The sequence below is a fragment of the Callorhinus ursinus genome, unplaced genomic scaffold (assembly GCF_003265705.2).
Source record: "Callorhinus ursinus isolate GAN/ISIS: 27379988/994484 unplaced genomic scaffold, GSC_fseal_2.0 scaffold81, whole genome shotgun sequence".
Lineage (NCBI taxonomy): Eukaryota > Metazoa > Chordata > Mammalia > Carnivora > Otariidae > Callorhinus > Callorhinus ursinus.
This window is the reverse complement of record NW_027397143.1, coordinates 3,055,330-3,081,780: the sequence shown is the minus strand read 5'-3', so window position 1 is coordinate 3,081,780 and position 26,451 is coordinate 3,055,330. Positions and strand designations below refer to the sequence as shown.

Here is a 26,451-nt window from a genome sequence, read left to right as displayed (position 1 = left end):
AGGGAGGTTCCACTGTCATCCCATTTTACAGAAGGGAAAACTGAAGCACAGAGCGACTCAGTCCCCCGCCCAAGGGCCCACGCCTAGACCGTGTTGAGTCTGAATCTGACCTCACACCGTCAGCCACCCCCCGTCCATCTCCAGGACCCGACGCCCGCGCGCCCCCGGAGCCGGGAGCCGCCCCTCACCCAGTTCCCTGACTCCTGGGGGCCCAGTCCTCACCGTTGTCACGACAACCGGGGACCAATGGGGAGCAGGCAGGCGGGAGGAGGCCCCGCCCCGGCCCCGCCTCTGGCGGAGGGCTCCGAGCTAAAAGGGCCGGAGGCCGGGCGGCGGGAGCCGAGGCCCGTGGAGCGCCAGGCGCGCACGGAATTCCGAGTGTCCAGAGCGTGCAGAGTCCCCGAGCCGCGAAGGGCGCAAGCAGTAGCCACGATGTGCGGTGAGTGTGGTGGGCGCGCGTTCCGGGCCCCCAGCCTCTAGGCGCCTGGCCCCGAGAACCGGGCGCCAGGGACCCGGAGGTGGCGCGGATGGGGGCATCGATCTGCCCCCGTCCTAGAACTAGGGGCTTGCACCGGCCGGGCCTGTCTCCTCCTGCCCCCCCCACCCCGTCCCCGAGTGGCTGTTCTACGGAGGTGTGGGAGAGGAAGGTGCCCAACCCCGGTCTCGGACTTGGTGAGGGCGATCCGGCCCGGCCCCCCAACAGAGGAGACAGAATTGGTCCTGTCCCGGGCCTGGACCTTCACAAATACAGAAGTATCCGCACCCCCATCCCAGTACGGAAAGCGCCCCCAAGTCGCCCACAAAGGCGGCCACGCGCAAGCCCACGCATCCCGGGTGCGGGGTGCCCAGCGCGGCTCTCAGCCCACCGCGCCCACCGAGGAGAGGCGACCCCACCTGCACCCTCCCGGCAGCCCGCCGGGCTCGCCCCCGTGGCGTCGGGAGCAGCCCTCGTGCGCTCGGGAAGGGCCTGTGCGTTCTCCTCGCGTCCCAAAATGAACCTCTTTTCCCTGGAAGGGTTGATTGCGTGTTGCCGCCTCTTTGCTGAAAGAGCTCTCGGCGAGGCTTGAGGGGAAAGGCAGCATCGACCGCCGAGCCTCGAGCCGAAGCTGGGAGAAGGAATCCGGGATGGGGAGCAGGGCTGGGCTCGGGCGTCCTGAATTCCGCGGCGACACGGTGCTGTCCGGGGAGGCTGCTGGGCCGTGGGGAGGGCCGCGGCGGCCCGGCGCGCACATCTGCAATTCCTTACTCCCCTGGCTGGGCCGCCTCCGCCGGCTGGGGAGAGAGCCGGGAACTTCTGCTGGGACAAAAGGTCACTGTGCCTTTTTTTTTTTCCCTTGAGTAGGATTCAGTTACCCATTCCAGCCTCCTGTGGCTGGGGGACCTGGTGGGACTTTTGAAGCCATGAAAGGCCTCTGTCTGACTTCGCCCAGGGCTGTGGGGTGGGATGCGCCAGCGGCGAGCCCTGGGCCAGATCTGTACAGGCCTTGTTTCCCAGGCCAGCCGATCCTGAAAGTGAAAAAGAATGTCTGACCAAGGAGCCGGCAGCCCGCTTTGGGATGCAGCCTCCCCCAGCCCAAGCAGACATCAATTTAAATTCCTGAATCTTCAGCAAAAATCTCAGGGCTGCGGGGCATCATTAACAATGTATAGGGCTGCCTGTGGGTGTTTCTGGGCAGAGAGAAGAGGCAAACGTGGCAGTTTTGCCAGAAGCCCTTTTGGTTCTAAACCCCTCCGTGTGGCATTCAAGGCCCTTGATGGGAAGCCGTAGAGCCAGACTAGTGGACCCACCAAGACCCTTGCTCTGGGAGGGCTGGCCCCTCGGGCCCTGGCAGCCTCCCTCCTTCCTCCTCTCAGGTGCCCTGCTGTGCCACCCCGCCCCCAGCACCCCAGCCTTCCTTCCTGCTTCCTACCTGCATCCAGCTTTCTCTGTGGTGCTTTGAGCCTAGTGGAGAGACATGGGCTCAGACTCTCCAGATCTGGGGTTTTGTTCTGCTGTCTTAAGGGGTTGCACATGTTTTGTCCCCTAAGGAAAGGACGAGCTTTGGGCTGTAACTACCTAGGTGCTCACATCAAGGCTCCCCCCTGGCGGATCCCACCCTGCAGGCGTTGGTGAAGCCAGGGAGCCATGTGGAATTCCCACATGGGAAAGTTATTTCCTTTGCAAGTAGCCAGGAGAAAGTCTCAGCTGGATGCTAATGTGTCTTTTACAGCTCTGCTATACTGGCCAGGCACCCCTCACAGGGAGGAAGCTGTCCCAAGCTCAAATCTCGCAGCAGCAGCAGCCGCCGGCTAGAATTAAACACGTTGTTCTGGGGTTTTTGTGGGTTTTTTCCCCCTGGATGATGGCCTGTATATGTTTGGCAAGTGATACTGGTTTTCCTTTTATTGTTGTGTCCTTTTGTAGTGCATTTATTTAGGCTTTCAAAAACGTAGTCACTTTTATAGAAAAAACAGTAAGGAAATGGTTGCATACTTGGTACAAGGATACGGCGAAAACTGTGAAGAAGCTCCCGGAAGCAGCCGCTTACCCTTGTCGCTTTCCGTGTGGGGACACTTAGGCCCAAAGAGGTCTGTACCCACCTGTGTCTGAAGAGGAGTTGTTTTAGGTCCTCTTTCTGGGCTGGCTGTGGCCACACTGCGATCCGCCACTTGGAAGCCTCCTCAGAGGTTGAATCGCCAGGGCTGAGTTCCTACAGGGGTCAGCGGTTGCTAATAATGACCAGGCTCAGATTGGTTCTTGCTCCTGGTCGTCTTCCCAGCGTCTCTCGCAGAAAGCGGGACCCAGGCCTAGCTGATCCTCCTCACACTAAGCAGCGCACTGAGAGCTTAGCTGAAGGACACATAGGTCCTCATAGGTGGTTTTGTTGTGTCTGAGAGTAGCTGGCATTTTGCTGACTTTGTGCCAACAGAAAGGTTGCCATATTCCCTTTCCTCCTCTCCTTTCTTCTTCACTCAGCCACTAGAGATTTACCGCTCCCGGAGAGGTCCTGTGTTTTCCAGGCCCTGGGGCCACAAGGGCATGATCCTGCCCTCAGAGAAGGGGCCAGAAGTTGGAGAGGCGGTGCAGAGGTGGTCACCAAGCAGGGGTGGGATAACGCAGTAGGTCAAACCTGCCAGACGGGGAGGACCCTGGGACCTGTGCCAGACCAGTAGGCACCCGTCTGTCTGTGTGGTACACAGGGCTCACACTATTTCTTACAGCCACCAAATGACACAGTTGGGAGATTTCCCATTAGTAGGTGGGATTTTCGACTTCTCTTGAAAAAAATCCGAAGATGAGCAACCCCGAGTGTGTCTATCTGAAGAGTGCACCGTGGCCCCTAGGATGATGGGTGCAAGCTTCCTTGGTTCTCCTGCACAGGTGCCTCACTCCCTGATGTTACCTAATGGCCCCCATTGCAGTCTGAGCATGAGACCCCAGCGTGGTGGAGGCGGGGTGCCCTGACTTTGCCAGGAACAGTGCCACAAGAGCCTGGCCTTGAGTAGGAGCTTCACAGAGAGAAGAGGGGTGGGGGACAGGTGCACCAGGCTGAATGAAGGCACAGGATGTACTAGAGCATGGTAGCAGGGACCACGCATGCGTGGGCATTGGGCAAAAAGGATTGCACTTCCAGTCTGTGAAATCGTAAAGTTTCCCTATCCTTTAGAACTGCATTTAGTAATTTATGTGGCTGGGTGAAAAAGTTGGCTGTGGAGAATGAACGAATTCTTAGTTTTTGCTAGAAGTTAAAGCCCTCGCTTTGAATTCATTATCTTTTGTCTTAGTTGGTGAATTGGTGTCCGCCAGCCACTGTAACAAATTACCACAACCTCGCTGGTGTAAAACAACACAAATCTATTTTCTTGCAGTTTTGGAGACCAGAAGTCCAAAAGTCAGTTTTACTGGGCCAAAATCAAGGTGTCAGAAGGGCCCCACTCTCTCGGGATGCTCTGGGGAAGAATCTGTTCCTTGTCACTTCCAGCTTCTGGCGCCTGCCAGATTCCTTGGCTTGTGTCTCCTTATTCCAGTCTGTGCCTCTGTGGTCACATCCCCTTCCCCTGTTCCAGGTCAAATCTCCCTCTGCCTCCCTTTTATAACACTTGTGATTGCCTCCAGGGCCCACCTGGATAATCCAGGAGAATCTCGCATCTCCAGATCTTTAATTTAATTGTATCTATAAAGACCTGTTTCCATATAAGTATTTTTACAGAGTCTAGGGATTAGGGCCTGGTATCTTTGATGGCCATTATGTATCCTGCTACAGTTGGGCTCTTGCTTTTAGGTGCCTTCCCCAAGAATAGCCTTGTGTTGCTAATCCCAGATGCTCAAGACATGGCCACAAGGATGTTGACCAGAGGGCTACCCGTATACCCTCTATGCCCAACACACACACCCAAGTCCCCTGGTCCCAGAACTTGCAGACTGGACCCACCATAGTCAGAAGGTGAATGTAGGCATCAGTTAAAGACCCCATCCTTCACCGGCATGGCGCCACATACCCAGTTGGACCAAATAGTTCACACAGTTTTTCTAGAAGTCAGGTCTTACGTCCTATAAATATGGCGCTCACTCCGTCTTGCCCTCCATGCATGTACATACTCTTCCCACTCATCTCTTCCCTGCCAGAAGCAGGTATGGTTTTATTCCTCCAGAATCAAGAGGGACCAGGACACACACACACACACACACACACACACACACACACACGGTCCATTCGCTTGCATGGTGGTCATGAGAGCTTGTCATGTGCTTAGGGTGCTTGTTTCTCAGTTCATCTGAGGAAACAGCCATCCAGGAAGATTACATGACATGGGGGAGAGCTCACCTTTTTGTCCGAGACTTCTTCTGGCTCTGGGAACCCCACCATATTTGACACCCCTTTCCTGCCTGTAAGAGTTCATTTCATGGACAGATGCCACAGAAGGGACTAAGCTGGAGTTGATGGGGCATAGACTCTGGGGTCAGGTCACTTGCCTTGCCACCTCTCCAAGCCACAGGAACCTTGCAAAACAGAGTCCCTGCTCGGGGATGTGCAGATAAATGTTTGACAAGTGGCTCGCCATGGCTATTTTCAGGTTATCATTGTGAGGTCCCTAAGCGTGGAGTTGAGAAGAGATGCGTGTGGTTGGCTCTCAGGAGCTCACATCCTGCCTGCAAGACTCCCATGGGCCCTCTCAGACAGAGGGTTTCGCAGAGACCAGCTGGAGAGGGGCTCAGCGCTGGAAGTGATCTCCCCACTTCCCCCTCCTCCTTCCCATCATCACGCCATTCCTCCCTTAGTCAGTCTTATTCATCCGGGGTTTCCCAAGTTCACAGGAACCTTCTGGAAATTTTGTGATGTAACATTAGTAGACAGTGCTTTTAAACTGAACGATTATTTTTATATTTAGTGAAATTTGCTTATAAAGGAAGATGGACTTGAGGTAACAAACACCCTACGGAGAAAGTTCTGGAGATTAATTTGATGCAAAAATAAGCAATTTCATCTGATCATCTGCCTCTTTCACTTTCAAAGGGAATCTTTCCCTGAAAAAAAGTTTGACTTTTTTTTAATAGCCAAATTTTGGCAGGTTAAACAAGACTCACACTTTTAAGTATTTTTTAGTACAATTGAGAGTATATGTTGCTTCTCCCTTTGCTCTTCGTGAAATCCTAAAATGACAGGGACACCACAAACTTTTTTATTAAAAATAGAAATGCCTTGCAGGCAGGAAGCAGAATCTCCTGTTATCACAGAGATTCCTGTGGTGCGATAACTTTAACCCATGGAGTCCCAGCGAGGCCAGAGGCAGGGGGAGGCTGTCCTGACCCCGAGCCAGGCCCTCGGGTCCCTGTGTCTTTGTGTGAGAACCCTGTCGTGGGACCTCTGCCTTTGCTCTCACTTCTGCGAGGAGGCATCAGCAATTGTCCCCATTTCATCAGTATGGTGTTGCCCAGAGAGGCCATAGCTTCTCTGTCCTCCCTGTTGGCCCAGTGGCCTCCCCGACCTGGGGGCCTCACCCTGGACAGTAGACCTGCAGCCCCTTTTCCTAGCATACCACATACACACACCCAAACCTCAAATCCACTGTCACGCCCATACACGCTCACACTGACACACACTCCCGCATACCCAGTGCTCAAATTCACACACGTCTGACACTCAAACATACATTCACACTCCTGCACATTCCCACACCACACACACTCATATGTATTCACACACAGCAACATGGCTCACACACACACACACACACACACACACACACCCCTAACACTCAGACACTCACACATAGACACACTCTCACGAGCACACCACTCGGGAATTTTCTGAGGCAGAAGTCCAACTGGCATGCATGTCCTCTGTCTGGGTGGGGAGTATCCAACTCGAGAACTGGACTAGTTTCTAATCTGTACTAGGCTCGTGGACTTCAAGAAGGTCAGCCCCTTCAATGCTGAGGAGCATGGGATGGTGGTGGAAGAAGCACCCTTACGACTAAGGAGGGGGGTGGTCCCAGTCTGGCTGGGCCCACAGAACGAACCCCTAGCCTTGTGGGGCACAGGCTGAGAAGCAGGGGATGGTGGTGGAAGGGGCACCCTTGGTCGGGGGAGGGGGGTGGACCCAGTTGGGCTGGACCCACGGAGCAAGCCCCTAGCCTGGTGGCACGCAGGCTGGATCCCTCACAGTGACGACAGGGCTTTCATTGTGAAGCTGATGCTTGGAGAGAGGGAGAGATTTTCCAAAACTACAGCCACATTTTCAGAACACAGACCCTAGCTTGCCCACGGTGAATTTGACCTCTCCCCTTGTCCTCTAGACCTCAGACAACCCCTGCTCCCCTCCACCACCCCAGGTATTCCAGGGGTTATAAAGACTCCAGGCGTTCAATGCTCCTAGTTCTAGCCATGTGTCCAGGGAACGTTGCCTCTCGATCTGGTCATTGTCATTATCTGTCACTTGGAGGTTGAGCGTCCCCTGCGTGTGTGGAAGAACCTCACCCTGGTGCCTTTGGTCCTGAGTCACCTGTATGAGCTCTCAAAGCATTTTACAGAGGGGGTGTTAGAACCCCCAGCCCCCCAAGGGGAGCCAGGCAGAGGGGCTGCAACCCCCTTTCAAAGGGCTAGTCTCCAACCTGCTTCTCGTCTGGAGCCTTTTCTGGAGTTTATCTCGGCTTTTCTCCCTCTAGAACCTTTGCTCACTCACTTTCCCCCTCAGATTTAAGAGTAGGGCCCTGAAAAGCTGTTTGGAAGCTCTGGAGGCCAGGGTGGGGTGCGGGCACGGGGCATGCGCTGAGCTGGGGTGGTTAGGCCACAGCAGCCTCTGTCCCCGGGCCAGACATTTCTCGAAGCCACCTCGGGAAGATTTCATCATCCTGCCTGTGCAAGGGAGGGAGGGATATAGGGGGGCCAAGATTTACTATCGTTGCCACGGCCTGGAGGGACAGAGAAAGTGGAGGCAGAAGCAGCAACGTCTGTTGGGGGCCAAGAGGAGTTTCCTGATGTCAACATGACCCCGGACCCCACGGGGGGGTGGCGGGGACTCGGAAGTCTTCCCATCAGGGGTGAGGTGGGCATCTGTCCCTAGGTGTGAGCTATCTCTCTCTATATGAGCCACTTCTCACCCCTTGGGGTAGGATTGTAAGATGGGGCTTATGCTGATTTTGGGGGGCAACAGGGAGACCCCCCTGCCATCACTCGGATAGCACCTGGCTGCAACTTACTCAGGTCTCTGGCCTTGGAGTCAGAGGTGCCCTGTCTGGGTCCTTGGCCCAGGACCCAGGGAGGATCAGATGAGATCGGTCCTGAAAGTATTGGCTTCCTGGGCGCCCTGTGCACCTGCTGCTTGGCATTTCACACTCCCCAGGAGCTGGAAGACCCTTGGGGGACCCTGGGCCCGTCCTTTTACGCACTGGAAGGTGTGCTCAGACAGAGCTTTCTCCTTCTTGTGGCCCTTGTTCTTCTGGGTGAGCGGGATGGGGGAGCCATGGAGAAGTCAGTGAAGTCAGACTGAGCTGGACGACAATCCCATGCCTACCAATATCTAATGCCTACAGCAGCACATGGTAAGATGGTGTATATGGGACGTGGGGAAATATTGTGACCGTACAAAGTACCCACGGGCAATAGAAAGGGAATTTCTGCCCTACATCCAGTACCCTCCTCCAAGGCAATCACTGCACCCTCCTGAACCCCCGGGTCTTGGATGCCCTTCCAGAAATACCGTATGCGTCTCCCCACCCTTCCCTGCATAACTTAATCATGTTCTGCGAGCTGCTTTTTCCCTTGACACATCTTGGAGATGTAGCTTGTTTTCCAAGAGATCGCAGAGCCTCGCCTTGTTTTCTGTGGAAGGCCACCTGCCCCTGGTCCCACGGTGGCCCTGCCATGTGGCTGCGCTGTGGTCACTTACTGGGTCCCTGCCAAGCATCAGGCTGTCCCCTGTCTTCAATGACCGCAAGCAGCGCTGAGCAACCGTCCTTGTGCGCGCACGCACGCACGCCCCTCTGCACAGCTATCTGTTGGATCCATGCCTAGCAACCGCTCTGGTCAACAGATGTGTACATTTTTAATTTTGAAAGATTGCCAAATTGCCTTCCAGAAAGGGTGCGCAAATTTAAACTCTCACTTGATTGTCAAACTGTTTGATCGTCGCTGATCTCATAGGTAAAAAATGGAGTCTCGGTGGAGCTTTTGTTAGGGATGGTAGGGGTTCCAGAAGGGCATTCTGATGTGAATGGCAAGAGAAATGCCTGGGAGAGCAACTTTATTCCATTTCTTTATTTTTCTAAAATGGTAAGAGCCTGGTGTCAATGCTGGGTGGTTTTTTTGTTGTTGTTTTTTGTTTATTGGTTTGTTTTTCCACTTCATCTCAAGACAGTGCCGAGAGAAGCCTGCCGAGAGAGCTGCAGGAAAGGAGGGATGGCGCCTAGTTAATGAAGGAGCTTGCTGAATAGATGTGTGCACGCAGGAGGTTTTATGTTGAAATTAGATTTATGCTTTCTTGTGCAAAGACCTTGAGAACCACTCCCTGGCAGCCCCCCTCACCACAGGGTTCTCCCAAACTGTACATGAGCGGCTGGGAGCCTCCTGGCTGGGTGTGGACGCAGCTGGTGGTCCTGAGGACAAGGACGCTTTAACCAGCCCCGCCGCCCCTCCTGGGACTTTGGCGGCAGCACCCCCAGCTCCCCACCAAGAAGGCTGCTCAGATCTCAGAGCCAGAGGCACCTCCAAGAACATACGTGCCTGACAGAAGGACTTCATAAGTGCACTTTGGCCCAGCGGAAGGGGAATCGCAGGGGAGAATTAGAGAGCAGAGCCCTAGAGCACTCTCATAAAGGCATTTCAGATTCCCAACCTTTCCTGAGTTGGGATATGAGCCTTTGAGTCATCTGCAGAGTGTCTGCTCCCCTTCGTGAGGTGCCGCTGTAATTCTAGAAGGATTCCCGGGATGCCAGGGAAGACTCCAAAAATGATCTGTGAACAGCTTCCCCCTTCACATAATTGTCTCCCGTGCCTCCGTGGTCTTTACAGTGCCTGGAATGTGCCCACGTCCCCACCCCACCCCCAGGGAACTTCCTGATATTTTGCAGAATAATTAATGTTATGAAAATTTCACCCGAACATTAGATTGTAGTGGTGGTCGGTCCACAGAGTTGACCCTTGAACAATGGGGGCATTAGGGGCGCCAGCACCCCGTGCCATCGAAAATCTTGTGTGTAACTCTGACTCCCCCAAAATTGAGCTACCGTTGACCGGAAGCCTCACCTAGAAGCATTAACACATATATTGTATGTTATATGGAGCATATACTGTATTCTCATATTAAGTAAGCTAGAGGAAAGCAAATGTTATTAAGAAAATCCTAAGGGTGAGGGGCACCTGCCTTTGGCTGAGGTCATGATCCCGGGGTCCTGGGATCGAGTCCTGCATGGGGCTCCCTGCTCAGTGGGGAACCTGCTTCTCCCTCTGCCTGCCACTACCCCTGCTTGTGCTCTCTCTCTGACAAATAAATAAATAAGTAAATATCTTTTTTAAAAAATCATAAGGAAGAGAAAATATATTTATAGTACAGCACTGTAGTTATCAAAAATAAATAAATAAATAAAAGTGGACCCCAGCAGTCAATCCCATGTTGTTCAGGGGGCAACTGTCCTGAAAACCTTTGAATTATACACTTTAAATGGGAGAATATTATGGTGTGGGACTTATATCCCAATAAAGCTGCTGAAAATTTTTTAATGTTTCCATTAGAAGATAGCTGTTGGATTATTTGTTTGTTTGTTTGTTTTTAATGTGTAAGGGGACAAAAATACATCCTCTGCCCAGACGTGTTGAAGTCTGAAGGGTAGGGTAAATTGTGAGCCTCCTGTGTGACCCAGACACTCAGCACCTTTGCCCGGGGCGGGGGGGAGGGCTGCCTAAACTGCACACGGGGCCTCAGACTCAGCGGCTCTCACCTGACCTGGACTTAGCCAGGAAGGCAAAAATAGCTGACCGCCAAAATTACCCTCAGCCATGTTAAAAAGAAAGCGTCTGTCCCTGCTCAGAAAGCATGGGGGGCATGTTTTTATATAGAAATTCTGCACTTTCATACTCATGTGCAAATATATCCCATGTACAGTAACATACAGGACATAAGAATGCAAAATATCATTTTTAGCGCTGTTTAATCTTATCGCCTCGCTTTCGACTGCACCTAGAATGGATTTTAGCAAGTTAAATATTCATCAGCTATGACCATATTCACATTCCTTTAAGGGACGTCCAATCCCTTCTTCAGAGACACTGTATTGATGGGCCCCTGGGTGGCTCAGTCTTTAAGTGTATATATTGTGAAATAATCACCATAATAAGATTAGTGACCATCTACCCCTCACATAGTTAACACTTTTTCCTTGTGAGGAGAACTCCAAAGATCTACTCTCTTTGCAACTTTCAGATATACAATAGAGTATTCTTAACTGTAGTCCCCATGCTGTGTATTATATCCCCAGGATTTACTTATCTTATAACTAGAAGTTTGTACCCTTTGACCCTCTTTACCTGGTTACCCTATCTCCTGCTGCCCCACCTCTGCCAACCACCAATCTGATCTCTGTAACTGAGTTTGGGTGTTTTTAGATTCCACATATGAGATCATACAATATTTGTCTTCCTCTGTCTGACTTACTTCACTTAGCATAACACCCTCACGTTCCATCCATGTTGCTGCAAATGGCAGGATTTCCTTCTTTTTTATGGCCGAGTCATATTCCATTGTAAACAGATACTATAATTTTTTGATCCATTCATCTGTGGATGAACACTTAGCTTGTTTCCATGTCTCGGCTATTGTAAATAATGCTGTAGCAAACATGGGGGTGCGGATATCTGGCAAATTTTTAATCCTGGTCAGACAGGATAATGACAATTCTGTCATCCCAGGAAAACAGTGGGAAAATTAAAAATTAAAATAAAATCATTAAAATCGGGGAAATAAAATCAAGAAATGGGCAGAAGAGATGAACAGACATTTCTGCAAAGAAGACATCCAAATGGCCAACAGACACATGAAAAAGTGCTCAACATTGCTCGGCATCAGGGAAACCCAAATCAAAACCTCAATGAGATACCACCTCACACCAGTCAGAATGGCTAAAATTAACAAGTCAGGAAACGTCAGATGTTGGCGGAGATGCGGAGAAAGGGGAACCCTCCTACACTGTTGGTGGGAATGGAAGCTGGTGCAGCCACCCTGGAAAACAGTATGGAGGTTCCTCAAAAAGTTGAAAATAGAGCTACCGTACGACCCAGCAATTGCACTACTAGGTATTTACCCCAAAGATACAAATGTAGGGATCCAGAGGGGTACGTGCACCCCGATGTTTATAGCAGCAATGTCCACAATAGCCAAACTGTGGAAAGAGCCTAGATGTCCATCGACAGATGAATGGCTAAAGAAGATGTGGTATATATACACAATGGAATATTATGTAGCCTCAAATAAACATGAAATCTTGCCATTTGCAACAATGTGGATGGAACTAGAGGGTATTAGGCTAAGCGAAATAAGTCAATCAGAGAAAGACATGTATCATATGACCTCACTGATACGAGGAATTCTTGATCTCAGGAAACAAACTGAGGGTTGCTGGAGTGGTGGGGGGTGGGAGGGAGGGGGTGGCTGGGTGATGGACATTGGGGAGGGTATGTGCTACGGTGAGTGCTAATGAAAGGGGGGGAATCGGAGGGGGAGAGGAACCCTGAGAGACGATGGACTCTGAGAAACAAACTGAGGGTTCTAGAGGGGAGGGGGTGGGAGGATGGGTTAGCCCGGTGATGGGTATTAAGGAGGGCACGCACTGCATGGAGCCCTGGGTGTTATACGCAAAGAATGAATCATGGAACACTACATTAAAAAAATGAATGAATTAATTAATTTTTAAAATATTGGGGAAATAAACCTTTTAATCCCATTCGTCCCTGAGGCAACACTGCCCAGTAGTTTGGAGCATTTTAAGTTCTGAAGTCAAATCTCCTTGGTTCCTGGTCACAGCCCCCCAGGCTCATGTTCCAGAAAGTAAAGGGGGGTCATGGTAGGTTCAGCCTCGAAGGCTGATGGGAGCTTTGATTCACACCTGTGTGGGAACTCTCGGCCCAGTGCCTGGCACATAGTGAGTTCTCAATAAGATGAGTTACTCTGAATATTCCTGAAGGCCAGTATTCTTCACGATCCATGCTCTCGCTTCCCTGAATAAAGTAGATTTACAGTCACTCTACTCCACATACATTTATTGAGTAAGGATGGTGTGCCAAGACCTAGTGAGAAATGTAAAGATAGAAGTGTCAGCCGGTGTACTTATCAGGGGATGAAGGTATTCCAAGATGCACGAGCATGGGGGTGGCCCAGAGCAGGGGAGCACATCCAGCAGGGGGCCCGGGAGGGGACAAGCCAGCCCTGGGAGGTAGTGGGAGCTGAGCTTTAAGGAGGGCAGGTTTCCCCCAAGTGCAGCAGGGAGGACAAAAGAACAGAGGGATGACAGAATAGGAAACTCGCAGGGCGGGACAGAGACAGACCAGGGGTCCATGGTCTCAAGCAGGGAGAGGGCGGAGGGGTTTGGGGAGAACCAACAGGATGACTGATACTTCCTATTTGAGAAAATAGTATTTTGAAATACAAATACAGAAAATACAGCCCAATAAAACCTTAGGGCGTGCAGATCTCCCTGGAAGATAGGGATTCTCCAGAGCCAAGAGATGGTTTTACTTTTGCCTTTGTAAAAGCCGCATTTACTGATGTAAAGCTCTAGGCAACAGGGCCGAGCAGAAAGGTGTCGAGGCCTCAGTCCCTGTTTCACCTGCTGTAGGAGGACTCTTCCCAGGCCTGTTCTGTGCAGATCAAGGAGTCCACATAGGACTTCCAGATGTCCCCAAGTGGCCAGGTCGTTTTGCTGATCTTTGCTATTATGTATTTTTTAAAGTTTTTATTTATTTGATCAGAGAGGGAGAGTGAACACAAGCAGGGGGAGCAGCAGGCAGAGGGAGAAGCAGACTCCCCCCGCTGAGCAAGGAGCCCGATGCGGGGCTCAATCCCAGGACCCTGGGATCATGACCTGAGCCGAAGGCAGACGCTTGACCGACTGAGCCACCCAGGCATCCCGATGACATCTTAGTTTTTATGGAAACTGGTATATTCCACTTTTTAATTTTTGTGATGACACATTGTGGGCCATTAAAATTATGTTTTTAGGGTCACCTGGGTGGCTCAGCTGGTTAAGCGTCTACCTTTGGCTCAGGTCGAGATCCCAGGGTCGTGATCCCAGGGTCCTGGGATTGAGCCCTGCTTTGGGCTCCCTGCTCTGCGGGGAGTCTGCTTCTCCTTCTCCCTCTGCCCCTCCCCCTGCTTGTGCACTCGAGCTCTCTCTCTCTCTATATGAAATAAATAAATAAAATGTTTAAAAAATAAAATAAAATTATGTTTTAATAGATTTTTTGATATTGTGAAGAAATGTTTGTGATATAATTGTATGTGGGGAAAGAGCAGAAAACAATATTAAACAAGTAGTATATAGACCATGTAAAACTATGTTAGCGTTACATTAAAACACTGTGACCACAGAAATACAAATTTAATAAAATAATAGTGCAACACATTTTGCCACTGATTTTTCGAAGTAATGACTGTTAAAAAGAGTAATAAAGAGCTGGAAAGAATGCACGGAGGTGACATACACATTCATTGCATTGCGGTTGCAATGTAAGTTGGTACAGTCTCTCTGGGGGGCTATCCGAAATATATTATATATTCAAAGCGTTAAAAATATACGTCCCTTTTGAGGTGCATGTGGCTGGCTCAGCCAGTAGAGCATGGGACCCTTGATCTTGTGGTGGTGAGTTTGAGCCCAATGTTGGGCATAGAGCTTACTTATTTTTTTTTAAGATTTTATTTATTTATCTGTGTGAGAGCGGGGCGCCTGGGTGGCTCAGTTGGTTAAGCGCCTGCCTTCGGCTCAGGTTGTGATCCCAGGGTCCTGGGATCGAGCCCCGCGTCGGGCTCCCTGATCAGCAGGGAGCCTGCTTCTCCTTCTCCTTCTGCCTGCCGCTCTGCCTACTTGTGCTCTCTCTATCTCTCTGTCAAATAAATATTTATCTGTGTGAGAGAGAACACATGATCACGCAAGGGGTGGGGGACAGAGGGAGAAGGAGAAGCAGACTCCCCGCTGAGCAAGGAGCGTGACACGGGACTCGATCCCAGGACCCCGGGATCATGACCTGAGCCGAAGGCAGACACTTGACTGAGCCACCCAGGCGCCCCTTGATCTTTGCTATTATAAATGAAACCATGTCTCAGATATTCAGCCATAGGAGAAATTCTCCGCAGTACAATTGTCAGGCCAGGGTGTCTGATATGCTCTTCATATGCCCCCTGAGACCTTTGTCACGGGCTGGGCAGTTGGTGACGTGCGTCCCGAAGCAGGAGGGGAGCACGGCTCTCACTTACGCCAGGGGAAGGCCACGCGTGCAGCCCGGAAGCCAATGGGCAATGCCACCCGTGCAGGTGTCCCCAGAGCTGGTGTTTTCCAGACACTGACCGAGTGACTGATAGACATGTGGTCTTCCCATCTTCCCACAGGAATCTTTGCGTACATGAACTACAGAGTCCCCCGGACGAGGAAGGAGATTTTTGAGACCCTCATTAAAGGCCTACAGAGGCTCGAGTACAGAGGCTATGACTCGGCAGGTGGGTCCTGCGGGCCGCCACGGCGTGCGCAGAGCATTTGTTCGTTTAACGCGAAAACTAGAGAAAAGTAGAAAGAAGAAATAAGGGTAAAAAAAAACCTCCACCCAAAGCACTCCCGTCGATATCTTTGCGTCCCTGCTCTGGTCGCTGCCCACGTTGGGGTGGTCTGGGGGGTGGGGGGTCTTGTACATAGATATTTTTTTGTTTTTAACGTGATCGTTACTACAGAATTGTAATTTTATGTCCTGTTTTCATCTCTCTCCCGCATTTTTCGTTCTCCCTGACAGTCTTTCTTGGCGGCTGCACACTCCTCTGATGGATAGGTGGTCCATTTCCCATTTTAAATTAAGCAGCCTGGGGAGCAAGGGGGAGCTGGATAGTTTTATGTCTCTGTTAATTCTTCACAGGGAGCAAGTCAGATGAAGGCTCACAGGAACGCCGATGGGGTGGGGGTACCAGCTATAGCAGGAGAGTGCCCAGTGCACAGCGTGATGAAGACCCTCCGGCGAGCCCGCTGCCCTCAGTGGTGTGCCTGGAGGTGCCTCCCTCGCAGGCAGCCTTCCGGGGCTGCACCCCGGGTAGACGCCTGGCCAGGCGGCCATGGCTTCTTCTTTCTGAGTCAGCGTCCTGAACGCTATCGAGTTCTCTTCCAGGCCACCAGCCTGGCAAACAAGATCTGGTAGACCCACAGCGCTGTGCAGCCCTCACCCGGGGTCATACTTATAACAAAGGCTGGGAGACAAAACTTGAATGCCAATAAAAAAAAAAAAATCATGTGTATACCACAGGTGTGGCCATCGATGGACATAATAACGAAGTCAAAGAAAGACATATCCAGCTGGTCAAGAAAAGAGGGAACGTCAAGGCTCTTGATGAGGAACTTTATAGTAAGTGGAACATAAGCCCAGTCAGGGTAATAAAGGCAGCATGGGTCAGTTTAAAATCTTTTATTCCAGAAGCACCTAAGACTAAAAATATGAATGGATGGATTCATATGGTAGATAAACAGAAGGCGGGTTCAGCCCACACTGTAAAACTGTGTTCCTCAGGGTGTGGGACGGGTTTGTTCTTTTTTTTAGGAGGTGGTGCATGAGCATTTTTTAAAACTTTTTAGTACTTAAGTATTTATTTTAATTTTTCTGGCAGATGATACTGCTTTTCCATTTATAGTAGCAATCCATAATTTTTTTTTTTAAGTAAGCTCATTTCGGTTAGTGAGTTGCGTTACTGGTAAGTACTGAGTAAACCACAGCAGGGATCTGGCAGAAGTCCCTGGGGTGGGGCCCTTGCGGTAGAAGGTGGGATGTGCTTTTGACGTAGGTGAGGTGTGTCCATATAATGATGTCACCTCACCCCAACGGTACTGTGTCAATGCCTTTTTTTTTTCTTTGATCTAGAACAAGACAGCATGGACTTAAAGGTGGAGTTTGAGACCCACTTTGGCATTGCCCACACGCGCTGGGCCACCCATGGGGTCCCCAACGCTGTCAACAGCCATCCACAGCGCTCAGACAAAGGCAACGGTATGTAATATGGCCTCGCCCCCCGTCCCCACCCCCATTCTGAAGGTTCTGCATGGCCCTGATCTGTGCCACTTTTGACCCACACCCACCACCAGCTGGCTTGCTTATCTCCCAGCCCTCCCTGTCTTCCCTGAGGATCCACATGGGGTGGCACTGGTCCCTAGACAGGAGGCAAACTCAGCCTGGCTCCTGGGCGGTGCTGACACTCCAGGCCTCCAGAGGAAAATTGTGGCGTTTCCCGTGACTGCTGCTGGCTCTTGAGACCCAGCCTGAGTGGGACTTGGCAGCATGAGGGGTCGAAGAGTCTGGGCACTGTTCTTCAACAAGGGACTGCAGTGTTCTGGAGGGCTGGGCGCCTCAGGGAAGGATGTGCTTCTTTCCCCCAAGGAGAGTGGTCTTGAGCCAGGGCGGGTGGCAGTGCTGATCTCGGTTCATGTCTGAGGTGCCCGCTCCAATCCTGGGCCCTGCAGTGATGCCTTGGCTGCCAAAGGCTTGAGATCTGGAGAAGCAGAAGCTGCAACAGGCAGCCCAGGGGCTCCCTCCAAGCAGCAGAGCCCTCCCCTTGGCTCGCTGCAGGGTTTTTAAACCTATGATCATACCTAGAAATCCCTTGAAAAACTGAAAGGTATGGTAGCTGGGCTCGCAGTACCTTGGAGTTCCACTGCTAAGCAGCGGTCCAGGGTCACAGGTTGGGGACATGGAGACTGCTCAGGACACTCACAGGGATACCAGGCCCTCTTTGGTGTGCTGCAGGCTCCCCAGTTCTCCCAGCTGCCCCCTTGGGCCAGCCCCAGCTCATAGGGCCACATCACATGCCTGGGCCCCCTGGAAAGTTCTCCATGCCATAGTTCTGAATGGCCCCCGGCCCCTCTCGTGGGGGAAGGCCTGGCAGGTCTGGAGATGCCAGTGGGTCTCCATTCTAGGTTAGGCCTGGTCAGGTCAGAAGCCCCCAATGGCCCACACCTGGGCATGATGGGGGAGGGTATCGGGCAGAGAGAATGATCTCTGGTGTCAGCTGGGACCCCCTGGGGTGGTAAGAACATAATGCAAGTTCTTACCAAGCCCCATATTAGAGTAGAAATCAGATACATCAGAGTCGTTGAGGAGTGCTTATTGGCAGGCACTTAGCTACACACTTGGCAGGCCTCATTGCCATTAATCGTCATGGAAGCTGGGCCATGGGAAAGACTGGTGCCTCCCGGCTCAGTGTCCTTTACCCCTGTGAACAGTGGCTCATCCTGCCCAACTTGGAAGGATGAGCCCCAAGCCCCCTGCTCGGCAGAACAGTTGGGGTCTTGGGTAATGAGTTTTTGCTAGGGACTGACCCTTGGATCTGGTCCATGCCCTGAACCATGGGGCATCCCACTACTGGGGCAGGTGCCCCACATCCAGGAGGCAGACAGCAGACCCCATGGTGCTGAAGACCTAGAATGTGCATCCCGCCAAATCCCAAGCCAGATACAGAGGCTGATCCCTGGAGAGAACACTGTCCCCAGACCATGCACCCTGAGATGCTGCCACCCCAGGTGATAAGGTGAACCCCCACTTCAGTGTTGACGATGACTCCGTGTCCCCCCAAGCAAGGAGGTTCCGAGAAGATCCCCCCACACACACACACCCAAACTTGAAAATGCCTGCCCTGACTCAGTATGAGTAATTGAAAACAACATGAGAAGTAAGCAAAGATTCGTAGAATTTCTTTAGCAACTCATCAGGGATAACTGAAGAGTCTATTTTGAAGGAAGACTTACACCCAGCAAAAGCATTACACAAGAAAATTACACAGAGTTCTCGCAAAAAAAGGAAAAAAAAAACACAGATTCTGGGAAACAAACTACTGAGGAGAAGCTAAGAGTATTGACTGAAATGAAAAAATGGGACAGGGTTAAGAAAATAATCTGAAGACACCGTGTCAGAGTCAGTATGAAAAATAAGAGGGGGATGGATACGGAGATCCATCAGGTGAATTTATAGAGATCCAACTGGTGAATTACTAACGTCCCCAAGAAGAGAACAGAAGAAATAAAAAAGTTAAAAACAAAAACAAAAACAACAAAAACAAAACTGTAAAGCTGTAATAGAGTTCAGCTGTGCCTAGCACATTTGCCAAAATGGCTTTTCTATTTGAGCCCTCCCAGATTTTGGGTGACCTTCCCAAAGTAAACAATAGGCTGGAAAAAAAAAAAAGGTAGAGAGGAAATGATGATAAAAATAATGAAAAAGAGTAAAGGACTATCCTGTACTGAAAAAAAAACTTGAATTGGAGAGCCCAAGTTTCACTGAACAATAATATGTAGACACATTCTGGTAGAATTACTCAATCTCAAGGTCAATAAAAGGTCTTTCTATCATCTGGGCTCAGGAGGAATGGGAGTTACTTACCCAGAAAAAAAACCTCAGGCTGGTTTTAGACCAAGTTATTCATTAGCCACTGATTGAGAAAATGCAGTGGTGACTAAGCAGACATATCCCTCGCTCTTCCAGGGTTGACCAGGGGGGCCCCCATGCAGAGAGTAGCCTGATGTGAGCAGGGTTTGCTGCTGGTGCTTGGGGAGGCAGGAGAAGCCGCAGCCCATCCCGCAGACCCTGCAGAGAGAAGTGGTCAGGGCCACACAGGAATGTGGGTGAGCCCAGGGATGCCAGAATTTCTGGGGATTTTTCCTCCCATGAGAAAATCAGGATTTTTAAATTTATTTTATTTTATTTTAAGATTTTATTTATTTATCTGAGAGAGAGAGCCCACATGCACAGTGGGGAGGGGCAGAGGGAGAAGCAGGCTCCCCGCGGAGCAGGGAGCTCGATGCGGGGCTTGATCCTAGGACCCTGGGATCATGACCTAAGCCGAAGCAGCTGCTTAACCGACTGAGCCACCCAGGTGCCCCAAGAAAATCAGGACTTTTAAGTGAAAATTCAAAATTTTTAAACTTAACTCTTTTTACAATATAGTGTGGGTCGAACAAAGCACGCGTGCGGACTGCTAGCTTGTGGCCCCATTGAGCCCAAAGCCGGTTTGGAATGCCTGGGCTAGTTTCTGGATAATGAAGGGTTCACCTGCCCCATTTGACATAAATACCAAAGCATGTTTGACGATGCTGTAGGCCACAAGTCAGAGCTCCGTGTGCAGTCAGGCTGGCTTTTTACCCAAAGAAAACTGTGTATTTCCTTGGGTTTGGACTGTAATTGTAGTAGATGGTAGACCTCAGCTCTCATCAGCAAAAGTGACAGTAAACAGCAGACTCCGTGGGAATAGAACTTGCAGAGTTTCAAGCTGTCAGATCACTGTCCTTCATTTCTGACTTGAACGTCACTATCTCATGGCCTTTCTGTCTTCACCAAACTTCTTTTCCAGAATTCGTGGTCATCCATAACGGGATCATCACAAATTATAAAGACCTGAGGAAGTTTCTGGTAAGATCCTTCCCCTGGGTTGACATGTAAGTCAAGTGGTCTTCCCCGGAAACTTTCCAACCAGCTGTTTCTCACCGGAAACAGAGGGGGGAGCTGAGTGAGACGCGCTCTCAGTCACATACCCTCATTGGAATAAACGGCGTCCCGGCTCGGCCGAGCTCCCCACGTCTTGCTGGAGAAGATAGCAGGGCATTTTCCGTCCCTCAAGTGCTATTGCAGATTCACATAATCAAAAGAACACGAACTTCCTTTCATTAAGGTGTCTGCACTTTAATCAAGTGTTTACATAAACACATCAACTCATACACCAAACGGGAATGTGGGGTGGGAAGGCAGATGGCGAGTGTCTAACGTATGAAGAGGTTGCGGTGTTGGTTGGGATGTGGGTGGATTTGACTCAACATACTTGATCATTTCGACTGCTGTTATTTTGCAATGTCCAGATTAAAGGCAAGGTCAGGCTTCTGAGGCAGGATGGTCTCAGGGAATACTGGAATGACTCAGCTGTGCTGGGCTCTGTGCTTCGAGCAGACATTTCTGATCCCCGGTTTCCTTGTTCTTATCTTAAGTCGCTGCGAGAGTGGGTCAAGAGGGAGGACAGGGAGCTGGCCAGGCGACCAAGGTTTCACAATGCCCTTTATCTGACACTCTGTCCCACGAAATATTCCAGGAAAGCAAAGGCTACGAGTTTGAGTCAGAAACAGATACTGAGACCATTGCCAAGCTGATCAAGTATGTGTTTGACAACAGAGAAACTGAGGACATTACATTTTCAACACTGGTCGAAAGAGTCATTCAGCAGCTGGTGAGTTACGGGTCCCACCTGTATAAATAAATCAACCCTGCCTTCTTCCTTCACTCCTTGGGATCTGCCTGAAGCCTCTTCATTTTGGGCAGTTGGAAAGGTCCTTAGAGGCCTGCAGACACTGACTTTGGGTCCCTCTGGCTGCGTGACTGATTTGGCAGACTGGCCAATGCACACTGGCCACGCAGGGCCTTGGGTCTGCCCAGGATTCCAAAGCATGGGGAATTTCACATGGAAATCCTGATTTATAGCTGGTTGTACATAACCCAAATCTCTTACCAGGGTCGTGATAAATTAGTACAGGATGGTCAGAATATAGGGGAGAATTTTGCACCAAGGAAGAATTTTGCACCAATAGAGCACTGGGAGTCATGAGTTAGGAGAACTAGATCTGTGCTGGTTTGCACTACGTAAGAAGCTAAATCACAAAGGGCAAAGACGGTCCTCGCTAAAGAAATAGCAACACGAATATGTTAGTGCCTCCCTCAGGTTTTGTATATGGCAGCCACGGTTCTGAGCACTTCAAGTGCATGAGCTCACAGCAGCCAAACAAGGTAGGACCATTCTCATCTCTGTCACAGCGAGGCACAAATTGGGCAGTTGCCCAGTGAAGGGGCGGAGCTTTGGTTTGAACCCAGGCGCTACCGTGCATCATGAATTTTCCTTCTCACAGTTGCTCCCAGAGTAGGTGCCGTCCCAGAGGCACAGGGCAGGACCCCTGGCCCCAGTTCTCATTTCCCGAGGCCCTAACTGCACCTGCCCACCCAGATGGTCATGGAGCTGGGACTCGTTCCTTGTGGGCCTGGGCAGGGTGGGGGGTGTCTGTTGAGCATCATGAAATCCACAAGTTCTGGGCTTTGGTCCTTCAGCGTGGTACTGGCTGTTTTCACTTTCTCCTCCTGCCATCAGACTACACGAGCTGTCCTGCACTCAGCCCCCTGAGGGAGTGGCCTTAGGACCCTCCCACCGGGAGGAGTGGCCCCTGTCTGGGGCAGTGGGCCAGGCTGGCTGGGCCAGAGCACATCGTTCCTCACTCTTGTTTGCTGTGTTTTTGCAGGAAGGTGCATTCGCATTGGTTTTCAAGAGTATCCAGTACCCGGGAGAAGCCGTTGCCACCAGGTGAGGCTCAACACATTGACATTGCAAGAATAAATAAATAAATAAATAAATAAATAAATAAATAAATAAATAAAATGCAATTGCTTAGCTTGCGGCCCAGGGGAGAGGTAGGGCATCTGGCAATCTGGAAGGTAGTCTCTAAGGGACAACTGTGGCTTGGGTATCCCACCCAGCTCTGTGATCAGAGCTTCTGATCTTTAAAAGAGAAACCAGAGAGTTGGATTTTTATTTGAAATCTCCATATTTTCAGAAGTTGACAACAAATTCAAATTAAAGATAAAATTGTATATAGTGAGGGGCAGATCCAGGTTGCAGGTCAGTATTGGAGGTTCTTTTCAGAAAAAGCTTGCAAAATTATGAGAATGAAACTAGGAACAAGGGAACATTGATTTGAATCCAGTAAAGAAGAGGTCTTGAAGGCCCCAAGCTCAAGCCTCATCACCTTCACAGAACAGGGGCTCTAGGAATCAGCTGAGAGGGCCTGGGTCAGCCCACATATCCCTCTGTTAGAGCCCCATGGCCCCCAGTGCTGTGTGGATTCATTCAGGTGGGGGTGTGAGTGCCAGCCTGTTCTTTTATATTCAGATGAGTTCATTATCCATCTGTTCATCCATCCATCTCTCCATCCACCATCAGTCTGGCCATCCATGCACACATCTATCTGTCCCTCTGTCCATCCCTCCCTCCATTCATCCAACTAATATTTCTTGAGCACTTAACTCCATACTGGGCCCTGAGGACCTAGTGACATCCAACCTGGTCTTCCCCTTAAGGACTGAACATTGGTGTGGGAGGACGCAGTGGGGCAGAAGGTCTTGATGCTCTATGTTGGGGGTTGGGGGGACAATGCAGTGGGGGCAGGTGTCAGCCTAGGGGAGTCAGGCAGGAGGACCAGTGTGAGCAAAAGCAAGGGGCCTGGAGTGAGCTCAGCACTGCAGGGATCTGGTGGGACTTTCTGATCTTCCAGTACATACTCACTGAAACCTGCTGTGTGTCAGGCATGGGAGACAGCCGTGAACAAGGTCATGAGCGCACTGCCCCTTGAACTTCAAGGGCTGGTGGGGAGTGAGGATGTGGGTGGAGGCCCAGCTCTGCAGGGCCTCTGGTGCACTGTGGGCTGCAGACTTTGCTCTGAAGTTTCTGAGAAGCCATATTGAGAATGTACCCGTGGCCCTAGGAGACGCACAGGAACAAGGAGGTGGTCCCGCACGGACTGCCATATCCTCTAGGCAGGAACTGATGGGAATGTGTCATGATTTCATTGTCTTTTTTGGCTAGGAACTAATGGACTCTTCAGCAGTTAACTCCTTTAATCGCAGAATTGTAAAAGACCACTGGATCCCTATCAAGTTTAGAAACCCCTTTTAAGATCGGGTATCATCATGGTATTACCATTTTAAATGAACGTAGAAAGGCGGCGGTGTGAAGATGCAATAAAGCCTTATTTTTCTAAATTGTCTATAACTAGTGGCTCTGTAACCTCCAGAGCAATCTTTGGGATGTCTTGGGAGCATTATTTGTGGCAAGGTTGAGAGAAACCATAGAGCTCAATCTACAACAATAAAATTTGGGGGAGACGTTTGCCAAGAAAATTAGATAACTGCAATATTTTCTCATTGTCAATATTATAAAGGCTGTTTAAGCTGGATCCCTGTTGGACCCAGAACCGTGTCTCCTTTTTGCTTTAGACTGATTTATTTGAGATGGGGGGGGGCACCTGCATGAAAGTGGGGGGAGGGGTAGAAAGAGAGAGAATGTCAAACAGACTCCTCCCTGAGCATGGAGCCTGATGCAGGGCTCAGCCTCAGGACCCTGAGATCATGACCTGAGCCGAAACCAAGAGTCAGATGCTTAATGAACTGCGCTACTGAGGTGCCCCCCCCTTTGCTTTAGATACGATAAAAGATGGTCCAAAATATTCAAGGTGCTCACAGCACCTTCTTCAAAGCCACAGACTTGGAGAAGCCAGAAGGGGGGCTGGGAAAGGAAACTCGAGTTTGAGGTGCTCACTTGGGTCAGCTACAAGAATGCCCCAAGGCACTGTCCCCTTTGCAATGGAATCCACCTTGTACAGGTGGGAGATTTGAAACTTCTCCCCAAGAGGTATCACTCGGGCCGGCAAAACCACCCTTGAAAGCAGGTTAAGTGGTCCAGAAAGTTGAGCAGACCCAAAGCCAGTCATTATAATGCCCCCCAAAGCTGGAGAGCAACTGAGCTAGGCAAAGGGGTGTGGGGGGCAGGGAAAGAATCTTTGGGCAGATCCTGGGCCTCGAGGGATCCCGCTTTGGAGATGGCAACACATGGAGGCCGGCTGGAGAAGCCGAATGTTCCTGCACGCTTCCAGGGCCTACTAATGTCTCAGCCTCTGTGACCTAACCCGGTGTGGATTCCCTGGGCAGATGGGTGGCACCATGGCAACAAGCTGGAATTCTCCTGCTAGCCTGTGGGTCCTGGCTCCGGGCCCTGGAACATCGTCCAGGGGCCAAGGACTCTGTCCAGTGGCATCTCAACAGGATACTTTCCCCTGGGAGGAGGGCCGGATGCGGGGACCCCTCCTCAGTGCTCAGAGGCCATCCAGCCTTTCCTCGGCCTGGTGCGGCAGTAAGTAACTCGACTCCCTCTTGTCTCTACAGGAGAGGCAGTCCCCTGCTCATTGGGGTGCGGAGCAAATACAAACTCTCCACAGAACAGATCCCCATCTTGTATAGGACACGTAAGTGTTTCGAGAAGGACTTGAACAGGGCAACAGGGCTCTGGTGGAGGCAGCCCCCCTTGGAGACAGGCTGCACACGGCTCCAGGTTGGAGAGGTTTTCCTGCAGCTGAGACTTGGCTCCGTTTTTTGCAGAAGCTTTTTATTATGGATATTTTCAGCTACACACACAAGTCCAGGGACCGGCACGCAGCTCTATTATATAAAGCCATCCATGCTCTGGGATGAGTGTTGATTGGGTTTGGTTTTGTTTGCAGCCATTTAAATGCTCTTGCAGTGGTACTGTGCTATTTGGGCATCATTTGCACGATTTGGCTGACACAGCCAAAGCTAAAAACTGCAAATTTCTCCCACACATATTCAAAGGGGAAGCTGGAGCCTTGCTTCATGTTATTCAAACAAAATAGTTTAATGGGACTTGCGATCTTTTCCTTCATTCACTAGGCAATTTTGAGAATGTGAAGAATATCTGCAAAACGAGGATGAAGAGGCTGGACAGCTCGACCTGCCTTCATGCCGTTGGCGATAAAGCTGTGGAATTCTTCTTTGCTTCTGATGCAAGGTAGCTGAACCTTGTTTCCTTTCTTTCCTAGGATTATGTAATCAAATGTGACTGGCTAAACACCACCGTTTCTAACGCATCCCTGCATTTCAGCTGTTTTCTCACGCACGGCAAGGGGACAGGGATGATGGCAAATTTCAGATCTCTGTGACCCTTCTCTGAGAATCCTTCTGCACTGAGCACCTCGTGACCAAAGGCCAAGTCCACGGACCTACACAATGTTTTGGGTCTGCACAGAATACCTGAATTATTTGCCAACATTTTAAAAGTGGGAGATTTCCCATAAATGTCTGGATTTCTAGCTTCTCTGGGAAATGACCCGGTCTGAGCACACTGGGCTGTGCTCCCTCTGGCCCCGGCTGTCTGGGGCCACTCAAAGGCTGCTCCCTTTTAGGTGGGGCAGGTGTCCCCAGCCCTTTGGTCCTTCTCATACCCCGCCTGCCTCCGCCTACGTCTTACCGCTCATAAAAGACAGAGCCAAGACTTAGGGGTTTGGTCCACTTGATTTCAAAGTCCACGTTCTCATTAAACAGACAAAGCAAATAACTCTGAAATTTGAGCAAGTCAGCTTCATACTCATTTTAGTACAAAAAATTTATACACATACATACACACGTACTCAGAAAAGACCGAGACACTTTCCCAGTCGTCAAAGTAGAAAAGTGCTATAAACACCACCACTCCTTCCTCTGTCCAAACCCTTCTCCTGCCTCCTTCCCGCCAACCTCCAGGAGGGTCTTCCCAGACTGGGGAGGAAGCCTGGAGGACACCAGACGAGATCTCCTGGAACACATGGAGTCATAGGAACCTAGAGCCCTTGGCTGTCAAGTCCGGTTCCTGCCAGAGTCAGCATTGTATTCAATGCGTTCCCCAAACTGTGTTCCTCAGAGTACCCATTTCAATGACAAGCTAATCCTATTGCAGTGATTCTAAGGCACACAATTATCTTATAGATTTTAGCATCTGTCTATGGCATCTTACAATTATAATTTGCTGAAGGTTCTATGGCTTAGAAGTGTATAAAATAATTGTGATCCCTAAGATCAGTGTTACCTTATATTCAATGAATTATAGTAAATGTTTTGAAAGAAAGAAGAAAGAAAGAAAGAAAGAAAGAAAGAAAGAAAGAAAGAAAGAAAGAAAG

The 26,451-nt window shown here is 50.4% G+C and overlaps 1 protein-coding gene across 2 annotated transcripts in view; it reads left to right on the top strand.

The window, feature by feature from the left end:
- Positions 1–311: 311 nt before the first annotated feature.
- The window catches only part of GFPT2 (glutamine-fructose-6-phosphate transaminase 2), a 40,517-nt gene continuing 14,377 nt past the window's right edge, over positions 312–26,451 (top strand). Inside the window, exons 1-9 of one of the 2 annotated variants that reach the window (XM_025862721.2) lie at positions 312–439; positions 15,072–15,179; positions 15,968–16,066; positions 16,577–16,702; positions 20,052–20,110; positions 20,781–20,915; positions 21,973–22,034; positions 24,668–24,747; positions 25,190–25,307. In XM_025862721.2, the coding sequence (XP_025718506.1) occupies positions 433–439; positions 15,072–15,179; positions 15,968–16,066; positions 16,577–16,702; positions 20,052–20,110; positions 20,781–20,915; positions 21,973–22,034; positions 24,668–24,747; positions 25,190–25,307 (794 nt within the window). In that variant the 5' untranslated portion in view covers positions 312–432. The remainder of the gene's footprint in view (positions 440–15,071; positions 15,180–15,967; positions 16,067–16,576; positions 16,703–20,051; positions 20,111–20,780; positions 20,916–21,972; positions 22,035–24,667; positions 24,748–25,189; positions 25,308–26,451) is intronic. The other variant, XM_073887561.1, reaches the window with a different exon arrangement.